Raw genomic sequence first — 18,487 nt, 5'->3', positions numbered from 1 at the left:
AGCCAACTCTTAACCAATGCGCCACTTGGCTGGCCCTGTTCTTCATCTTTTAAAATGAAGATAAGCCATGCTGATATCTACCTCAGACATTTTTAGGTTGAAATGGGCCCCTCAGTCAAATTCCATTGCAAACTCATAAAATACCATATAAATGTAAAGAATCATTAGGAAGTATTTTCGAGCAATTTATCTTGCTCAATATCATGTTTCAAATATCCTAAACCTAGTGACTCAATCATTATCTGATAACTATATTTCTACTCCTATGAGCAAAAGCACTGCTCTTTCATTCTCTGCCTGGGTCCTGACAATATTAAACCTCAATAAGAGTAATTCTATAACAATCTGTGGAAAAACTCCTTAGAGCAGTTATAATACCTAACAATACATTAGGTAGCTGATTCTCAGATGTATTGTTATCTGTATTAATTAGCTTTCATTAAGTTATTTTGTGCTAACAAACACTTCCAAATGACCCACCCCACCCCACCCTACATATACACATACCACACCCAAAATGAAATTGGGAAAGTCTAAGGGGGTGGAAAGGCCTTTAGATTCTTCTCTGAGCCATTTCTATCCAATTGAGAGAAGTGGGGAGTCACATTTATCTGTATAAGGTTGTGACAATGGTGTGATGGCCACATCTTTTATGTGGGTTTTGCCCTGGGGCTGAGTCTGTGGAGGGGTATGAAGTATATGTTGTGTGGTTTTAGACTCTCATCTTTTTTGTGCTGCCTCCCTTTCCTCAGGATGAAGGTGGCATTTGGAACCCCTCTAACACTAAATTGTGTGGAATTTCAAACTTACAGAATTTAGCCAACAGACTTTTTTCTCAGTTATCATTCTTTTGTAATAACACTGGGCATAAGAGGTTTATATAACAACCAAGAGTATTGATAAAATCAGATTTCGTCACAGAATCTATTGCAACATCGTCATCTTTGATAAACAGAAGAGAGTAGAAAAGATAAAAAATAGATTAATGTTCCTTACCGAGAACTAGCAATAAACGTGTGGAAATGTTCTCAACGTCACCTGGTTAGTTATTAGAACTACAGGAAGTTTTCTAGTGTGGTATGGAATCATTATACCAAGTAAGACACCACAGTTTACCTCTCTGGGTCTTTTTCTTTGCCTGCTCTCCAGCTTTCAATTGTATTCATCCTTTCCTTTGATATCCTCATCTGTGGTGTTATTAAACATGGAGGCTATTAGGCTGAGGTGGCCCTATGTGGTTGCCTGCATAAGCAAACCAAAATCTAAGGCTACAAAATAAAAACCAAAGGACAGCCAATGACAAACAGCCAACTAGGTTTTAAGCTATAGCCAATCAAATAATTTCCTTGCTTTGCTTCCACACCATCTGTGTACCTCATATAAGTCTTTGACCCCAGTTTCTGTCAGCAGAGCACTCCTAACCACTTCAGGTTTGGCGCTGCCCAATTGGATTCGGGTTTTGCTCAAAGAAACTCTTAAAATTTTTAATATGCCTCAGTATATTTTAATAATTCTGACATCATCATCTAACATTTTTGTTAGGAATACTCCTTGGGATACTCTAGAAAATTCCACTTGGATTCCCCTAATGTCAACTGAAATATTTTATAACTTTCCTGCCTTACCTCTTTCTTCTCCCCTCTGTCCATCCACACATACCCTCTTGGCTTTCTTATTTCTATAGACACCACTTTAAATCCCAGACCATGAATCTAAAAAACCTGGGTATTTTCTTTGATGCAATCTCTCATTTACCCATGTCCACCCCCTATGCCTTCCTAAATGTCATACCCAGTCAGTTACTACATTTTAGTGATTCTTCCTTCAAGATGTTTTACATCCTTCTCTTGGTTTCAGCCTTACACTGGTATCAGGCTTTATCCCTATATGACATATATAATTTTTACCAGACTTCCAACAAACTCTTCCCTGTTATGATTTGCTTTGTACCCGATGCTATATTAGTATCCTAAAATTGAGCAGCACTGTATTCTCCTCTTCTCAGAAATATGAATTGGTTTCTTAGTCCCCTCAGGGTAAAGTTGGCTATCATTCTGCAAGTATTTAGGCTGTTGACTTACTGTGATGGTTACGATTGGGTTCAACGGCAAGTGACAGACAATCTGAAATAAAAGTGTCTCAGACAAAATAGATGTAAAAGTTCGGAGAGATCCAAGGCAGGTTTAATACTCCATAGTACCAAAGACTCTTGATCCTTTATCTTGTTATTCTTTCATGTGTGGCCTACATTCCCAAGGTCATTTCATGGCCCAGATGGCTTTCCAACTCTATCTTCATTCCAGTCTGCAAGAAGGGCTTGCCTTTTCTAAGAAAGCTTCCTGGATGTTGTCCCTACCAGTGCTGCTTACACCCTTGAGTTAAAACTTATTTCCATGGCCAAATAGACTTATATTCTGATGACCAAGTGTCCCACTAAAAATTGGAAGCTCTATTACTCAGAGAGATAGGCAAAACATATTGAGTTATAACCAGGAGTCTCTGCCACACCCACCTTCTGGCTGCTACTTCCTTACACAAACCCTCCATTCTAGTCAAACTTTCCCCTTGTCCATTTAAACATAATTTCTTCAAAAACACTCCAGTCCAAAGTTGTCTTTGTCCTTTAAAGTACAGAAACAGTCAATTTGGCAGCCAACTAGTTACTTATTTCCTAACAGACTTATTAATGTGGTCTTAATGATTAGAGCATTGTTTAAATTTTCCTTCTTGTAAAATCTTCTCAGTTAGATTGGGGGAAGGACCTAAGGTCTATATATCCCATTTCCCAACTGCTATTGCTTGGCACGTTGCCTGGCATGTAGTACAACTTAATGATTGTGTTCTCGTTTACCTAACAGGCTGACAGCACCAACCCGGGACATATCACTTCTATTCCTTTATGAGGGAGGGATTATGTATCATGTGTTACGATGTGTGGATTGCATCCCATCTCAGTTGCACATATAGACAAAAGAAGACATTACAATGATAAAATTGTGTTAAACGTCTACAACAATCTCCTTGCCATTATGTTAGGAACATATGTTAGGGACTCTACTGTGCATGTGGATTTACAGTTTTGCTGGAGCCATAGGAGTTATAGAATATTAATATAGGCAACTGAAATCTTCTTTGGGAAAACGCTATCAACAACACATAGACTCCCTTCCTCTGCCCAGCAAATCCTAAAGATCGATATTAGATAATGAAAGGATAATGAGAAAGATCCTTGATATTTTATATTAAATCAGCAAATTCCCAAAAGTTTTGACGTCTGTTAAGTATCAAAAAAAGTAAGTTAATGCTGTATTAAAAGAGATATTGAGTTCCATGATTTTTGAATTTTCTGAAATAGCAGTGGATCTGGGTAGATTCAGCTGATCCATTTTGTAATCTACGTCCTATGTGTGTGAATTGAGTGTGTGTAATCTGTGGCCATGGGAAGCTCGAACTCAACAGTTTGGAATTTAAATCCATGGCCTTGGTTTCACAAACACTGAGTCAAACACATCGGCTTCTCTTCACATAACCATATTTATGTGAAAAATTCAGGGAGAACAATGGCTTTTGTGGCACAAATATTAGTGCTACATCATTCCATATATTCTTCATACTTCATGAAATTGTTTCATAATTCTATGAGGCCAATTTATCTGGTGCTGTGAACCCCTATTTAACAAATGAAGAAACTGTGGCTTAGAGTTTAACTTACTCATAGCTACTGAGTGGCTGCCCAGACTCATTCCCAGTTCCTTTACTGTAGGTCAATATTTTTATTATACTGCACTGGAACTCAGTTATTGACAACTGAGTACTTGAAAGCACATTCTTTTCTGGATGTCCTAAGTAGAGATAACCAAGATTCTAATGTGGATTTCCTGAAGAGAAGAATTCCGCCATTATCTATCTAGGCTAGTATCCTTTGAAAGGCTAATATCCTTTGAAATAACTGGGAAATCTGTTCATATTTGCTTAAAATTGTTAAGGCAAGATGTATTTGAGAAAATTGAGATTCCCAAGTGTGAGACTTTCAAATTCTCAACATAAAAAGTCAAGAACAGTAGTTAATATATGTTATTGTTTGAGAGGAGATAGTATCTGGTCGTAGAAAGTCTGGTTGAGTTAGGAAATGGCTATTAAGGAGAGAGTCAAAATAGTGGGGCCATCTACTTCTTATTAATTTCATTTTTATGACAAGAGAGTACTTACAATCATGCACCACATAACAAATGATGTTTTGGTCAATGAAGAACTGCATTTACTATGGTGGCCCCATATTATTATATAATGGAGTTGAACAGTTTCTGTCACCTAGTGGCATTGTCCTAGCCATCTCAATGTTGCAGTGCAATACATTACTCACGTGTTTGTGGTGGTGGTATAAACAAACCTAAGGTGCTTTTCGTCATATAAAAGTATAGCACAGGGGTCGGCAAACTTTTGAGATGGAAGAGCCAGTCCTGTCTCTCACAACAACTTAAAAATTATTCAAGAGCCATAAAACAAATGAAATCACCGTTATGTGAATAATATCCTTTAAAAATTTTATAAGTGAAACTATGATATTTTTGTTATTTTCAATTTTACTTCAGAGCCACATAATCATATCCAAAGAGCCACATGTGGCTTGCTGGTATAGCACATAAATTACGTACAGTGCATAATACTTGATAATGATAGTAAATGACTGTTACTGGTTTATGTATTTAACATACTATACTTTTTTTTAAAAGATTTTTATTGGGGAATTGGGGGATGGGAACAGCGCTGGGGAATTGGGGGAAGGGGAACAGACAAGTTGCTGTCCTTTTTGTTCTTCAGTCTAGTTGTGGAGGACGTTGCTTCACTGGCCCAAGTTGGCACCATCATTACGCTCTTCCTGGGTGAGGCAGCTCAGTCGCCGGCTTCTGGACAGCCGCTCATGGCAGCTGCTGGCCACTCATGCTGACTGCTGGCTACACACGGTAGCCCATGGCAACCCACTGCAGCAGGGGCTGCAGCCTACATAGTCGCCGGTGACTCATGGCAGCCCAGTTCCAGGTTGAGCTGTTGTTCAGCATCTTAGCTGTAGAGGGCAGTGTCACTGGCCCTCATATGTGGGACCTGAACCGGGGCCCTCTGGTGTCCCAACCCAGCTCTTAACCAACGTGCCACTCGGCCGGCCCATACTATACTTTTTATTGTTATTTTAGAGTGTGCTCTTACTATTTTATTAAAAAGTTTTCTTTAAAACTGTATGCTTACACTGGCGGCAGCAGCCCCATACATCTCATGTTTACTGTGCCTCTTGATTGCATTTCTCTTGTGTTTGATTTAATCTTGTGTTGTTTTATACTGTAACATGCTGTACAGGCTTGTAGCCTAGGAGCAATAGGCTGTACCGTAGATCCCAGGTGTATAGTAAACTGTACCATCTAGATTTTCAGAAGTGCACCCTATGATGTTATCATGATGACAAAATTCCCAATGACACATTTTTCAGAACGCGTCATCATTAAGTGGGATATGACTGTATTAAGTAGCTAACTAGGAATGGCACTGAAAAATAAGAACTATATAGCTCTGGCTAAGTATATTATATACATGTAATTAGCATAAATACAAGTACAGGAGAGATAAGCAAAGAATATTAATATATTTGCCCTATGCCTTTCCAGAGCAGCAAAGAAAGTAAGAAATCTTCACACAACTGCTTTGAAAAGTGGAGAAACTGATACTGTCCTGTTCTCCAAAGGAAGAGGAAAACCACTGAAGTATTAAACCAACTTTGGATTTTAGATTGGATGTTGGATGACTTGGTTATGTTTACTTGGGCAGGTTTCGGCTTGCTACTTTCATGTCAGAGGAAGACAGTGTAGTAAATAGGAAAAAAGATTTAGGAATCAAAGACACTTTATTTCAATCCCTCCCCAGCATCCAATGCAGAAGATAATAGCAATTATCATTAATTGTTTATTGTGTGACAAACACATGAGCGAGTGTAAACTGCATACTTCTTCTTCAGTCTTTCAACCACCCATGTGAAATAGGGGTTACTATACCCTTTTCACTGAAGAGGAACTCAAAACTCCGAAAGGTTATTTATTAACTAACATGACACAGTAAGAAGGAAACAAAGCAGAATTCACACCTATCTGCCCCTGAGCTTATCCTCTCTCTTTTTTAAAGATTTTTTTTAATTAAAAATAGCTAACATAAAATATTATATTAGTTTCATGGGTACATAATAGTTATTCAACAATACCAACCTAGCACTATAGTTATTACCACATTGATTACATTCCCTATGCTAAAGAAGTGATCACCATGATAAGCTCAGCAACCATCTGACAACGTACTATGTAACACAATATTATTGACTATATTCCCTATGCTGTATATTACATCCCCAAGACTTACTTGTTTTATACCTGGAATTTTGAAACTCTTAATCTTCTTTATCTTTTCCCACCTTTTTAAAACTTTTCAATTAGACTTGACATTCAATATTATTTTATATTAGTTTCAGGTGTACAGCATAGTGGTTAGATGTTAATATAATTTAAAAAGTGATGCCCCTGACTAGTCTAGTACCCACCTAGCACTATACATAATTATTACCATACTATTGACTATATTCCCTATGCTTTACATCCCCATAACTATTTTGTAACTACCAATACATAGTTATTGGTACCATACATAGTTATTACAATAGTATTGACTATATTCCTTATACTATACCCTACATCCCCATGACTACTGTGTAACAACCAATTTGTATTTCGTAATCCCTTTGCCTTTTTTCACCCACCCCCTAAACTCCCTCCCATCTGGCAACTATCAAAATGAAAAATATGGAACGATTCAAGAATTTTGCGTGTCATCCTTGAGTAGGGGCCATGCTAATCTCTGTATTGTTCCAATTTTAGTAATATGCTGCCGAAGCAAGCATCTGAGCTTTTTCTCTTAGCCACTACTCAGGGAGGCAACAGTGAATTCCTTTAGTTGGGCCTCATAGCAAAGAGTACATACATATTCCCTAAACTGGAAAAGGTATTAATGTTGGCTTGTGAGTTATATATCAGGAAGCCTTAGTGGAGCCCAGGTTGACTATTACATCAGGTTTCATAGCTTTTTATTGTCATTATATCAATTCAGTGGGGGAGCTGATTAACTCTTGCTATTCATGACATAAGAATTTCTGTTCCACGGGGAATAATAAGCCTCGTGTCAACATTGTTGGGAACCTCTTTTCTGGCATTTATCTCCCAGAAATAGAAAGGTCCTCTAACGTAATAAAATCTTTCAGATTGAAACCCAATATAAAGTACTTAAAAACACATATTTCAAAATTTCTTCACGTCAGAAATATTGAATGTTAACTGCAATATACTATTAAACACTACAAAGATGTTTTAAATCACTAATGTCTCCAAGCAACTGGAGGTGCACAGGTGTTCTTAATCTATTAATTGGAAGATGAAGTAGTTAGGGTTATGATAGTACTGGGTGTACAGTACTGTTTTTTAAGCCCACCGTTTGCAACTGATTACATAGACCATCTGTAACTGCCTGGGAATCATGTCAGGAATTACCCAATGACATTTATCGAACATTTGTCATGTAGCAAAACGTTTAGTATAAGAAAAATAACACATAATAGCTTTGAGGTTTCACTAAGTCAACTTTAGACACCAAGCTATAGATATAACCTATTGATAGGATTTGATTCAAGAATACCGCCTCACCCCAAGCCCTCCGTGCATAGACCAAAAGGTCTTTTGCGTCCAGCGAGGTGACTGCTCCACCGTTTGTTCCCGTGAGGAGTTTCAAAAGTGGTGAGGAAAGAAGAGATGAGAGATACCGCTGAAAATGAAGTGAGGGCAGCGGGTCGTAATCAGTCGGTGGCTGGAGACTGGCCTAGGCGGAAGTAACGGGCAATCTCTTTGGAGGCTGTGGTTAGCGGATGAGTCGCGGCTCCTGTCACAGGACGCGTTCGCGCCACCTGTCAAACCCAAGGAGCCGTTGGGGATGGAGAGTGAGGTGCGGAGGAGGATGCCCCAGGAGAAGGCTGCAGGACAGCGGATCTCCACCAGCGATGAGCTAGGAGGCGGGAGGGAAGGGAAGGTGGACGCGCTACACCCGTACACGACTTCACGTGGTCAACGGAATCCCGCTAGGAGACTGGGGGGCGCTCCTGCGTGTTCCTCCCCTGAGCTTCTCAGCTCCTCCTCCCAGACACGTGACCACAGGCGGCGGGTGTCCTCGCTCCCGCAGCGTAGTTCGCTCTGTTTCTTCCCTCCCGCCGCGGTGCCCTTCTTCTCCCCGGTTCCCATCCCTCCGCCCTCTTCCACCTCCCTCCCCATCTCCTCCCATGTTCCAATAGCGGCTCGAGCTGCTAAGCGCCCGCCCCTCCGCCCTCTTCTGAGCCTGCTCATTGGCTGAGGCCTCAAGGACGCGTCCCGAAGGCGGGTGTCAGCCATTGGTGGGACGAGCAATCCGAGTTCCCGGATGAGGGAACATTCTGCAGTATAAAGGGAGCGGGGAAGGCGGGAGACAGCGCAGTTTGAATCGCGGTGCGACGAAGGAGTAGGCGGTGGGATCTCGCTTGGTGTTTGACTAGTCCTTTCTCTGTCTTGCTTGTTTGAGCTTCAGCAGAATTTGAAATGGTAAACTTCGCTGAGGCGCTCGAAGACTCCGCGGGTTTTTGCTGGCGGGAGGAAAACGCGTTACAAACGGAGATGGGGGTGAAGAGGCGACGGTTGGGAACGCGCGGAGACAGGATTTGGAAGCGCGGGGGGAGGTGATTTGTCGGCGGCGAGCGGAGCCGCCTCCGATCTCGCGACGGGCGGCGACGGTTGGGTGGTGCACACAGCGCCGCTGGGTGCCAGCGGGCGGACGGAGGCGCGCGGCCGTGGCGGGCGCGCAGCGGGAGACGGGCGGGCGGGGTCGCCCTTGGGACGCGCGGCGGGCCGGAGACCCCGGCGGGGCTCGGGGGCGCGCTCGCGCCTGGGCCGCGCCGCGGTGGGGGAGGGGCGTTCCGTCCTGGTAATCCTATATTCTCCGTTCCTCCTTCGCTCGCGGGCGTGTGCGCGCTGCAGGCTGGCGGTAAGGCTGGGAAAGACTCCGGAAAGGCCAAGACAAAGGCGGTTTCCCGCTCGCAGAGAGCCGGCTTGCAGGTCAGTGGTTGTCCGTGCAGTCTGGGAATAGTGGCGGTTTTTTTCCCCCCTCCTTGTTTATCATCGCTCTAGATGGGCGTTTGGTCTTTGCGTGGGCGATGCGGTGTCGCGACTTCGTTTGCCGATACGTTAAATATCGGGGAAGGGGGGCGATCACGTGTGTCGGTTCTGGGGCGAGTTGCTGCACCAGCGTCCATGCCTCTTGCTTTGGCGCGCGTATTATTTTATCATCTTGGACTCATATCTTTGCATTTATGTTTGTGCCTAAAATTAAGTTTCCGGTGGGCCGTATTCATCGACACCTGAAATCTAGGACGACCAGCCATGGACGTGTGGGCGCGACTGCTGCTGTGTACAGCGCAGCCATCCTGGAGTACCTCACCGCAGAGGTAAATGGGTATACGCCTATAATCTGGAAAAGGTTTGGGGTGGGGGGGGGCAGCGGCGAGAGGGAAGGAGGAAAGTGATGCAAGAAAACTCCCAGGCCGTAAACGCGGCGAGAAGCCTCTGAGAACGCTAGAGGGAGCTGGTGATCATTAAGGGATCCTACCGAGCTTGAGCTGCTCTTGGAAATAAAATTGCATTGCCCCCATTATAGCTTAGAGTATCTTACCGTTCAGGTGGTGGGGAAAACGGCAGTTGGTAGATTTAGTTAATGAAGGTTTGATTCTGCTCTGGATCTTGGCCTTAAAGAGAGTTGGAAGGAGATTGATTAGACTCTGCTTTCTAGGTACTTGAATTGGCAGGAAATGCATCAAAAGACTTAAAGGTAAAGCGTATTACTCCTCGTCATTTGCAACTTGCTATTCGTGGAGATGAAGAATTGGACTCTCTCATCAAAGCTACAATTGCTGGTGGTGGTATGTAAATACTAAAATTTTACTTTAAATTCCTTTAGAGAAAATTCTTTGCTTTAATTCCTGTTAGTAATTTTTACCTTAGAAGAGGACACTTGAGTATATTTTCACTGATATGTAGTATGGTTACATCATGAAATATGATTTATGTATATAACTTAATGAAGTTTTACCCTGCATGCTTGAGCTTCACATTTAAAGACAACTTCGAAGTTGAACAGTAAACAGTCCTGGTCCAAGTACAGTGTGGTTTTAAAAATGTGTTTTAAAAAGTGCAATTAATCCCTGTCCCTTTCCCTAGGTGTCATTCCACACATCCACAAATCTCTGATTGGGAAGAAAGGACAACAGAAGACTGTCTAAAGGATGCCTGGATTTCTTATCATCTCAGGACTCTAAATACTCTAACAGCTGTCCAGTGTTGGTGATTCCAGTGGACTGTATCTCTGTGAAAAACACAATTTTGCCTTTTTGTAATTCTATTTGAGCAAGTTGGAAGTTTAATTAACTTTCCAACCAACCAAATTTCTGCATTCGAGTCTTAACCATATTTAAGTGTTACTGTGGCTTCAAAGAAGCTATTGATTCTGAAGTAGTGGGTTTTGATTGAGTTGACTGTTTTTAAAAAACTGTTTGGATTTTAATTGTGATGCAGAAGTTATAGTAACAAACATTTGGTTTTGTACAGACATTATTTCCACTCCAGGTGGATAAGCTCAATAAAGGTCATATCCCAAACTAGTTGCATTTTAAATTTGCTTGACTGTAATAAGAACTCCTTTCTTCTGAATAGGTATCTCTCATCCAGCAATAATTGAAGCATATTTTGTCTCTGGGATTAAACTGTTAATTCTGTAGATAAAGTTAGAAGGCCGAAGTGTAAATTTTTTTAATGTTATGTAATGAGCTATTAAAAATATTTAAAACTTGGGCAGGAGCTGGAAGGGGACAACATTTTTAGGCTGTTTGACCATCTTAATTTGTCTTAGCTTGCTGCAGTGGGGGGGTAGGGGCCGCAGGTAGGGAAGTACAGTGTCTACCTCCACAGAAGGCACTTCCAGTTTAGACTGAGGATAGTGTTTTCCTGTGTGTTACACAGTTTGAAGTCTTACCTAATTGTTCAGTAGTCAGTAACATCTTTGGGGAATAATACTGTTTCCAATTTGAGGAGAACCAAGATTTCTTTGGAAGTCTCAAGCTCTGGTATTTGCTAGCATGGTAACAGTAGCTTGACTGAACATCATAAAAATGGTTATTTTGTGATTGAGTTGAGTGGATTGTGACATTTGGTTTCTGGCAAATTGTCTTTTTTTAAATTTGGATGAGGACATTACCATATATTAAGTGGCCCTTCCCCACTCCACCCTCACCGAGGAGACGAATATAACATGGTACAGCATTTCACAGGGGCAATGGCATGACAACAGAAGGGAGAAAACCAAGTAGTTTATGGGATGGTAATGCATTTCTAGAGAGCAGGTTCCTGCCTTCATTTGGTCATAAAAGGATTAGGGCTAAGACGAGAATAATTGCAAACTTTGTACCTCTTGGATATCCTGAGAAACAATTTAATGGAATCTGGATTTGAAAAGTGGCCTGTGGCTGAAATAAAAAGGCAATAAAACAAGCTCCAAGTTAGGGTTTAATGACGCTCTAATGTGTTCAACACCTGTGCCGGAAGCGCTACGTAGGGACTGACAGCACGGTTCTCACCTGACCGAATCCTCCCAAGGCTTTGGGGGCCTGGAGGCGGGGCCCTCGATCCCTGGGAATTTTCGTGGAAACGCATCCCCAGCTCCCATCCGTCACCCCAGAGGCCTGGAAGGCGGGCTACGGGCCGCGAGGGGTGGTCAGGGGGTACAGTAGGGCCAATGCGGGAGGCCGGTCCCCGCCTCGGTGCAACACCCCAGCGGGTCGCCGGGCTGGTGTCGCCCTCCCGCTCGCTCGGGTTACCCGCGCGGCTCTGAGCCTCGGCTCTGCTCACGCACCGCCCAGTCGGCTTGGACGCCCAGGCCCGGGAGCTCGGACCAGAACCGGGAGATGCGGCTCGCGCCGTAGCGGCCCGCGGGGGGCGGGGAGGCCACCGTGAAGAGGCGGAGCTGCGAGCCCGCCTGGACGCTGCCGCTGCCGCCGCCGCCGCGGTCGCTGCGCTCCTCCCCGCTCGCCTCCGCACGCCCCCACCCGGGCTGGCCTCGCCTCCTCGGCGGCGGCGGCTTCCGCCCCTCTAGCTGCACTCCCAGAGGAAACGGAAGAAGGCATAAACCATGGAGGGGAACCGGGATGAAGCGGAGAAATGTGTGGAGATCGCCCGGGAGGCCTTGAACGCCGGCAACCGCGAAAAGGCCCAGCGCTTCCTGCAGAAGGCGGAGAAGCTCTACCCACTGCCCTCGGCCCGCGGTGAGGCCCTTGGTGTCCCTTCCCTGCCTGCCCGGCCCCCAGACGGCCGCGTAACCCGCCCCCGCCCCCACCATCGCCCCACTGGCAGCTGGCGGGGCCCCGGGTCAGCCCGACCCCTCCGCCGAACCCCGGGGAGGAGCAGCCCGACACACCCTCGCCCCGGCCCCAACCGTCCCGGGCCGGGCTGGGGATGGGCTCGGCTCGGGCTGCCCGAGACCCCCTGCACCAGCCTGCCTGTGAGATGCCGCCTCTCACCTGACAGGCGAGAGTCGCCGGTTCCCTGATTCGATTTCGGAAGTGTCCGGCTGCCATTCGCCCAAGTGAATGTCCCTGGAAGATTTGTCTCGTCCCGTCTTAACCTTAGCAGAGTAAGGCTTTAATATCTGGGTGTTTGGTTCTGCGGCCCTCTCCCTCCCCATCCTCCCTCCCAAATATGGCCTAGGCCCCTAATGAAGTGAGAGGAACTGGGAACTCCGCTCACTAAGGTACAGGTCTCAGGTTCCGCATCTCTGGGGTACAACATCGTTCCCAAAGCAAACAGTTTCGAATACCTGAGATGACATTGCTTTTCCCTGGGAGGGAGTTTCTGAGAAGACAGTAGTAGAAATTTGGCAAGAATGATCAAGAGTCAGTAATAATTTGTTAAATAATATCTGATTTGATAACACCATAATTACTGACAAATTAGGCAGCTCTCTAAGGAATAGAGTACTGGACTTTTAGTTGAATTCACCCCGTTCGCTTCCTGCTTTCTAGGCCTTAATAGTCGCTAACATTGAGTGCTAACGAAGTGCCAGGCCTTCTGCCTAAGTGTTTTATATGTATTTCATTTACTCCTCAGAATAATCTTATGTAGAGGTACAGGATTCATTTGACCAGGTTTACCCATAGGGAAACAGACTGCCTTTTGGATGGATGGATGGATAGATGGATGGATGAAAATATCTTACCCAAGGTCACACAGAAATTAATAGCAAAGCCAGAATAGTACTTGAGCTTTCCAGCTGCAAAGGCCTTTAGCCACTACTCTCTAGTGCCTTTCCAAGAGGATACTGTTTCACTGGAGATTCAAGGTATTTCCAGGTTAAGAAGAAAATTATTGAAACGTTGTAAGAGTGGGTGATTACCTGTTTTATTGTTGTTTTCCTAATTTATTTCTACATTGGTGAAGCCCTTGTATTCTTCGCTTTCTTCTATCCTTTCATTACATTGCTATTGAATACTGTACCAGAGAGGACAGAAAAGGGAAGTGAAAGAAAAGAAAGGTAATAATTTTTTTAAATGTGGCAAAAAAACATAAAATATGCCAGTTGAACCCTTTTTAAGTGTACGGTTCAGTAATGATAACCATTTTCACATTGTGCAACGGATCTCCAGAGTTTTCATCTTACAGAACCGAAAGTCTATACCAATGAAACAACTTTCCATTTTCCCCACCCACTGGCCCCTGGCATCCACCATTATACTTTCTTTTAAAATTTGACCACTTTAGATACCTTATATAAGTGGAATCATATACAGCAATTCCTCACTGAACATCATCGATAGTCTCTGCCACTTTAAGCTAAATGATGCATAATGAAACCAGATTTACCATAGGCTAATTAATATAAACAAGAGTTAAATTCCTACTGCAATCTTATCAACATAACAAAATGAAGTTGAATGAAACAATGTTATTTGAGGGCCTGTTGTAGTATTTGTCTTTTTTGAAGCTTATTTCACTTAGCACGATGTATTGGAAGTTGATCCATGTTGTAGTATGTGATAGGATTTTTTTTTTAAAGCTGCTCAATATTCCATTGCATATACAAGGTGTGATCAAACAATACAGTGAATGTTTAAATAAAAAATTTATTAGAGTAAAAGACACATTGCCATTAACCCCTCTCAAAATATATCCCCTCACTTTGAATACACTTATCCTATCATTCTTGCCACTTTCTGAAGCAGTTCTGGAAGTCCTCTTTCGTGAATGTCCAGTTGCGCTGTCCTGGCTGCCTCGATGTCCTGAATCACTTTGACTTTGGGGAAGAGCCAGAAGTTTCATGGAGCCAGATCTGGTGAATAAGGTGGATGAGAACACACTGTAATGTTTTTATTTGACAGAAATTGCCATATACCAGAAGTGATGTGTGACACGGATTGTTGTCCTGATGGAAGATTATTTATTGCACTTTAAAACACATGTTCTCTCAACCTTAGCTCACACGGGACTGACTGCACTGAATCAGTTGAAACTTGTCACACTGTTACTAAGGTTTGATACGCCACTTCCTGTATTGAAGATCCCTGCCTTTCTGTTGGATGGTACTCCACAGCAGCATTCACTGTATTTTTTTAACACAACAGAAAGGCTCCATGTCACACATTGCTTCTAGTATGGCAATTTCTGTCAAAAACATTACAGTGTGTCCTCCTCCATCTTATTCACCAGATCTGGCACTGTGCGACTTCTGGCTCTTCCCCAACGTCAAAATGACCATGAAAGGTAAACTTTTTTTTTTTTTTAGCTGAGCCATCCCGCCACCTGCTGGAAGCTCAGCTTGGGCTGGGAATCGAACCGCTAGTTGTTCAGAGAGAGAGCTCTTAACCAACTGAGCCAGAAAGGTAAACTTTTTGAATCAATTCAGGACATGTAGGCAACCATAACAGCGCAACTAAAGACATTCACAAAAGAGGACTTCCAGAACTGCTTCAGAAAGTGGCAAGAATGATGGGATAAGTGTGTTCGAAGTGAGGGGGACTATTTTGAGGAGGAGTAGTAGCAGTGTGTTTTTTACTGTAATTTTTTTTTAATTTAAATATTTACCGTATTGTTTGACCACACCTTATATGTCCCACATTTTCATTGTCCGTCCGTCAGTAGACATTTAGGTTATTTTTACATTTGAGCTGTTGTGAATAATCCTTCTATGAACATGGCTGTGCCTCTTTGCGATCCTGCTTCAAATCTTTTGGGTATAGACCAAGAAACCAATTTGCTGGATCATATTGGTAATAATTCTGTTTTTACTTTTCTGAGGAATTGCTGCTATACTGTTTTCCATAGTGATTGCACCATTTTACATTCTCACCAACAGTGCACAGGAGTTCCAGTTTCTCCACATCCCCACCAACACATGTTATTTTCTCTGTGCTTCTTTGTTTGTTTTTGATAGTAGCCATCCTAACAAGTATGAAGTGATGTCTCATTTTGGTTTTGATTTGCATTTCTTTGGCGATTAGTGATATTGAACATCTTTTTATATGCTGGTTTGGCCATTTGTATATCATCTTTGGGGTAATGTCTGTTCAGATCCTTTGCCCATTTTTTAATTGGGTTATTTGTTTTATTGGTTGTTGAGTTGTAGGTATTCTTTATATATTCTGGATATTAACTCCTTTTCAGATATATGACTTGCACATTTTTCTCCCATTCTGTAGGTTGTCTTTCACTCTGTTGATTGTGTCCTTTGACACACAGAAATTTTTAAGTTTGATGTAATCCCGTTTTTCTATTTTTTTTCTTTTATTGTCTGTGCTTTTGGTGTCATTGCTAAGAAACCATTGCCCAGAGTTAAAATTTTTTCAATCCCCCTACTGTATGAATACATGATGTCATTTAGTCATTATTAGTCCTAGAGGGACAGTTAGAACATTAAGCAAGTAACCACTTGAGACAGAATACCTTGGCTTTTAAAGCCTTTTAACTTGTAACCTTAATCTTGGGTAAGTTAGAGAACCTCTCTAGCCTTTAGCTTTTTCATCTGTAAAACGGGACAATAATGTACTGATTTCATATGGTTGTTATGAGGATTAAATTAGTTAATACATGAAAAGCATTCATAGTAAGCACTCAGTTATTCTGGTATTGTTTCCATTTTACAAAGCTGAGAATTTTTAAACTTGTAGTCTGTTATTGTATCATACAAGCAACTTGAATCAGTCTACTAAAGGTTACCATAAGATATTAAAGCACAACGCAATTTTTGGCAGTATGTGATTACCAAATAAAGTGATAGGGTGGTGTAGTCTGAAAACCTTAGTTCAGATGCAGACTTTGCCTCTGACAGCTTTGTAACCAGGGACAAGTTGCTTAGCCTCTCTAAGCCTTGTGTAGTTATGTGTAAAGTGAAGATTTTTCATCACAGGGCTGATGTGAGCATTAGCTGAAGTAAAGTTATGTGCAACTACTTAGCAAAGTGTGTTTTACATAGAATGTTTTCAGAAGATATTTATTGGAATAATTTAAGAATCCAGGGGAAGGAAAGAGCTAGAACATTTTTGTAAGCTCCTGATAACACGTTTACTGGAGAAGTAAATTGAAGCTCGTGGTTAAAATGAAATTGCACACTTTTATCCCCAAATTTCACCAATTCTAGACTACCATCAAACCCTTATAACTCAAGAGTTTTGACTGGATGTTCTTGTGGATGCGTTTACATACTAAGATAGGTAAATGAAAACATTTTGGTCTCCGTTATTCTTATACAGTGAATGGGAAGATACGAAACTAAATTCTAGCTAAATTCCAGAATTTCTGTCCTCTTTACATTTTATTCTTGCCAGGTTGATTGATAAAATGCTTTTAAAAATTGGCAAGTTTTCCTTGAGAAAAAACTTGATCTTCAATTGGATCTAGGACATTGTTGCTTTCTATGTTTTTATATGAGACTATTATTTTGCAGTTTGTTTATTGCAGTTAACTTCTAAGTGAATTGAGTTTTATAGCTTTCAAATATTTTCATACTATCAGTTTAGTTTATGTGTGAAAGCATTGACACATAGGAGTAGCTATTACATAGGAAATATAAATATTCTGGAAAAATAATGTCAGCAGGCAGAAAATAAATTACATTTATTTTCTTAAACTATATTTGTTGAATTATTGATATATTTGGGACTTTCACAGGATACAGTCTCGCTATTTTAATGCTTTACATTGCTATTTTAATTCCTTGACTGTTTTCGTGCTAATGGGGGGGGGCAGTTTGAACTATAGATTTTTTTTCCCCAGAGAAAAGCATTTTTATTGTTTTCAAGAATTTCTAGTAATTTGAACCAAATGGCAGCCTACAGCTTCTAAAAAGGCCATCTTGTATCTTTAACAAATGGATAGTTTTTGTATTTTGCAACATTTCTCCACATAATAGCAATTAAAGTAGTCCTATTTTTATTTTTTCTGTCTTGTGCAAGACATGCATGTAGATTTTTTTTCCTTGTTTTTTTGCTACATTACTTTAAAATTTAAATCTAATAAAAAAAATTCAAAGTATTGTCACCTTTTGTGTCATAAAATGATAAAGCTTTTTAAATTGTGATTTCACATCTGGAACATTATCCAACCTATTCCTTTTAAGATAGTTTCAGTTTTTTCTGTTTTTGACTTAATTAAAATTTAGTGACAAATACAAACTATACATTCAGAACAATTATTTTGATAGCATCAAGTTAAGTATTATAACGATTTTCAAATTTTAGCTAATAGCTGACATTATATAATAGCTGACATAATAGCTGATTCAGACATTATAGTTGAAGGAAAAGTACGGAATTTGATTTTGAACCTTAATTTAGTAGTTGTGCGACCTTGCATCTATAACTACCTTTCTGAACCTCATTTCTTCATATATAAAATGGGGATATAGTTACTTAATAAATACATACTGAATTATACTTTTTTGTTCCAGGCATGGCTCTAGGAACTAGGGAGTCAGTGAGTAATAAGACAAAGCCTTTGTCCTCTTGGAGCTTTCATTTTAGAGGAATGAGATAGGAAGTACCTGCTGGACATAATAATGGCTTAGTTCCTGACATTCCCTTCTCCTTTCCTGAGCCTCAATTTCTCTATCTGTAATCTTCACCAGATTATTATAAGGATATTTTACTAAGTGCTGTAAGAATGCCATGTATTATTACTATGGAAAAAGCATTTGGATAATGCCTTGGAGTTAACTGTATATTTGTCTTTTTTCTGTCATATTTTAGTTACCTATTTGGGCACAAAATAATTGCTTTAAGTTAGGATTAATCACCATTTGGATTCAACTATTCATTCAATGTTTAGTAACATGTAGCTCTCTGCCCTGC

The 18,487-nt window shown here is 41.4% G+C and overlaps 2 protein-coding genes across 6 annotated transcripts in view; both read left to right on the top strand.

Moving 5' to 3' along the window:
• The first annotated feature begins 8,435 nt into the window (after positions 1-8,435).
• Positions 8,436-10,760, top strand: H2AZ1 (H2A.Z variant histone 1). The gene is made up of 5 exons (XM_019661683.1): positions 8,436-8,651; positions 9,084-9,161; positions 9,437-9,550; positions 9,892-10,021; positions 10,320-10,760. The coding sequence occupies exons 1-5, from the start codon at positions 8,649-8,651 to the stop codon at positions 10,379-10,381; spliced, it is 387 nt and encodes a 128-aa protein (XP_019517228.1). The 5' UTR covers positions 8,436-8,648; the 3' UTR covers positions 10,382-10,760.
• A 1,434-nt stretch (positions 10,761-12,194) lies between these two features.
• DNAJB14 (DnaJ heat shock protein family (Hsp40) member B14) overlaps positions 12,195-18,487 on the top strand; it is a 70,670-nt gene continuing 64,377 nt past the window's right edge. For 2 of the 5 annotated variants that reach the window (XM_019661678.1, XM_019661681.1), the window contains exon 1: positions 12,195-12,415. In XM_019661678.1, coding sequence (XP_019517223.1) covers positions 12,283-12,415 — 133 coding nt within the window. In that variant the 5' untranslated portion in view covers positions 12,195-12,282. Of the gene's footprint in view, positions 12,416-12,677; positions 12,784-18,487 lie in introns of all 5 variants that reach the window. The other 3 variants (XM_019661679.1, XM_019661682.1, XM_019661680.1) reach the window with 3 other exon arrangements.

This window comes from Hipposideros armiger, unplaced genomic scaffold (assembly GCF_001890085.2).
Source record: "Hipposideros armiger isolate ML-2016 unplaced genomic scaffold, ASM189008v1 scaffold_357, whole genome shotgun sequence".
Taxonomy (NCBI): domain Eukaryota; kingdom Metazoa; phylum Chordata; class Mammalia; order Chiroptera; family Hipposideridae; genus Hipposideros; species Hipposideros armiger.
Note: the sequence above shows the minus strand (reverse complement) of the source record. Positions and strands in the feature narration are given on the sequence as shown.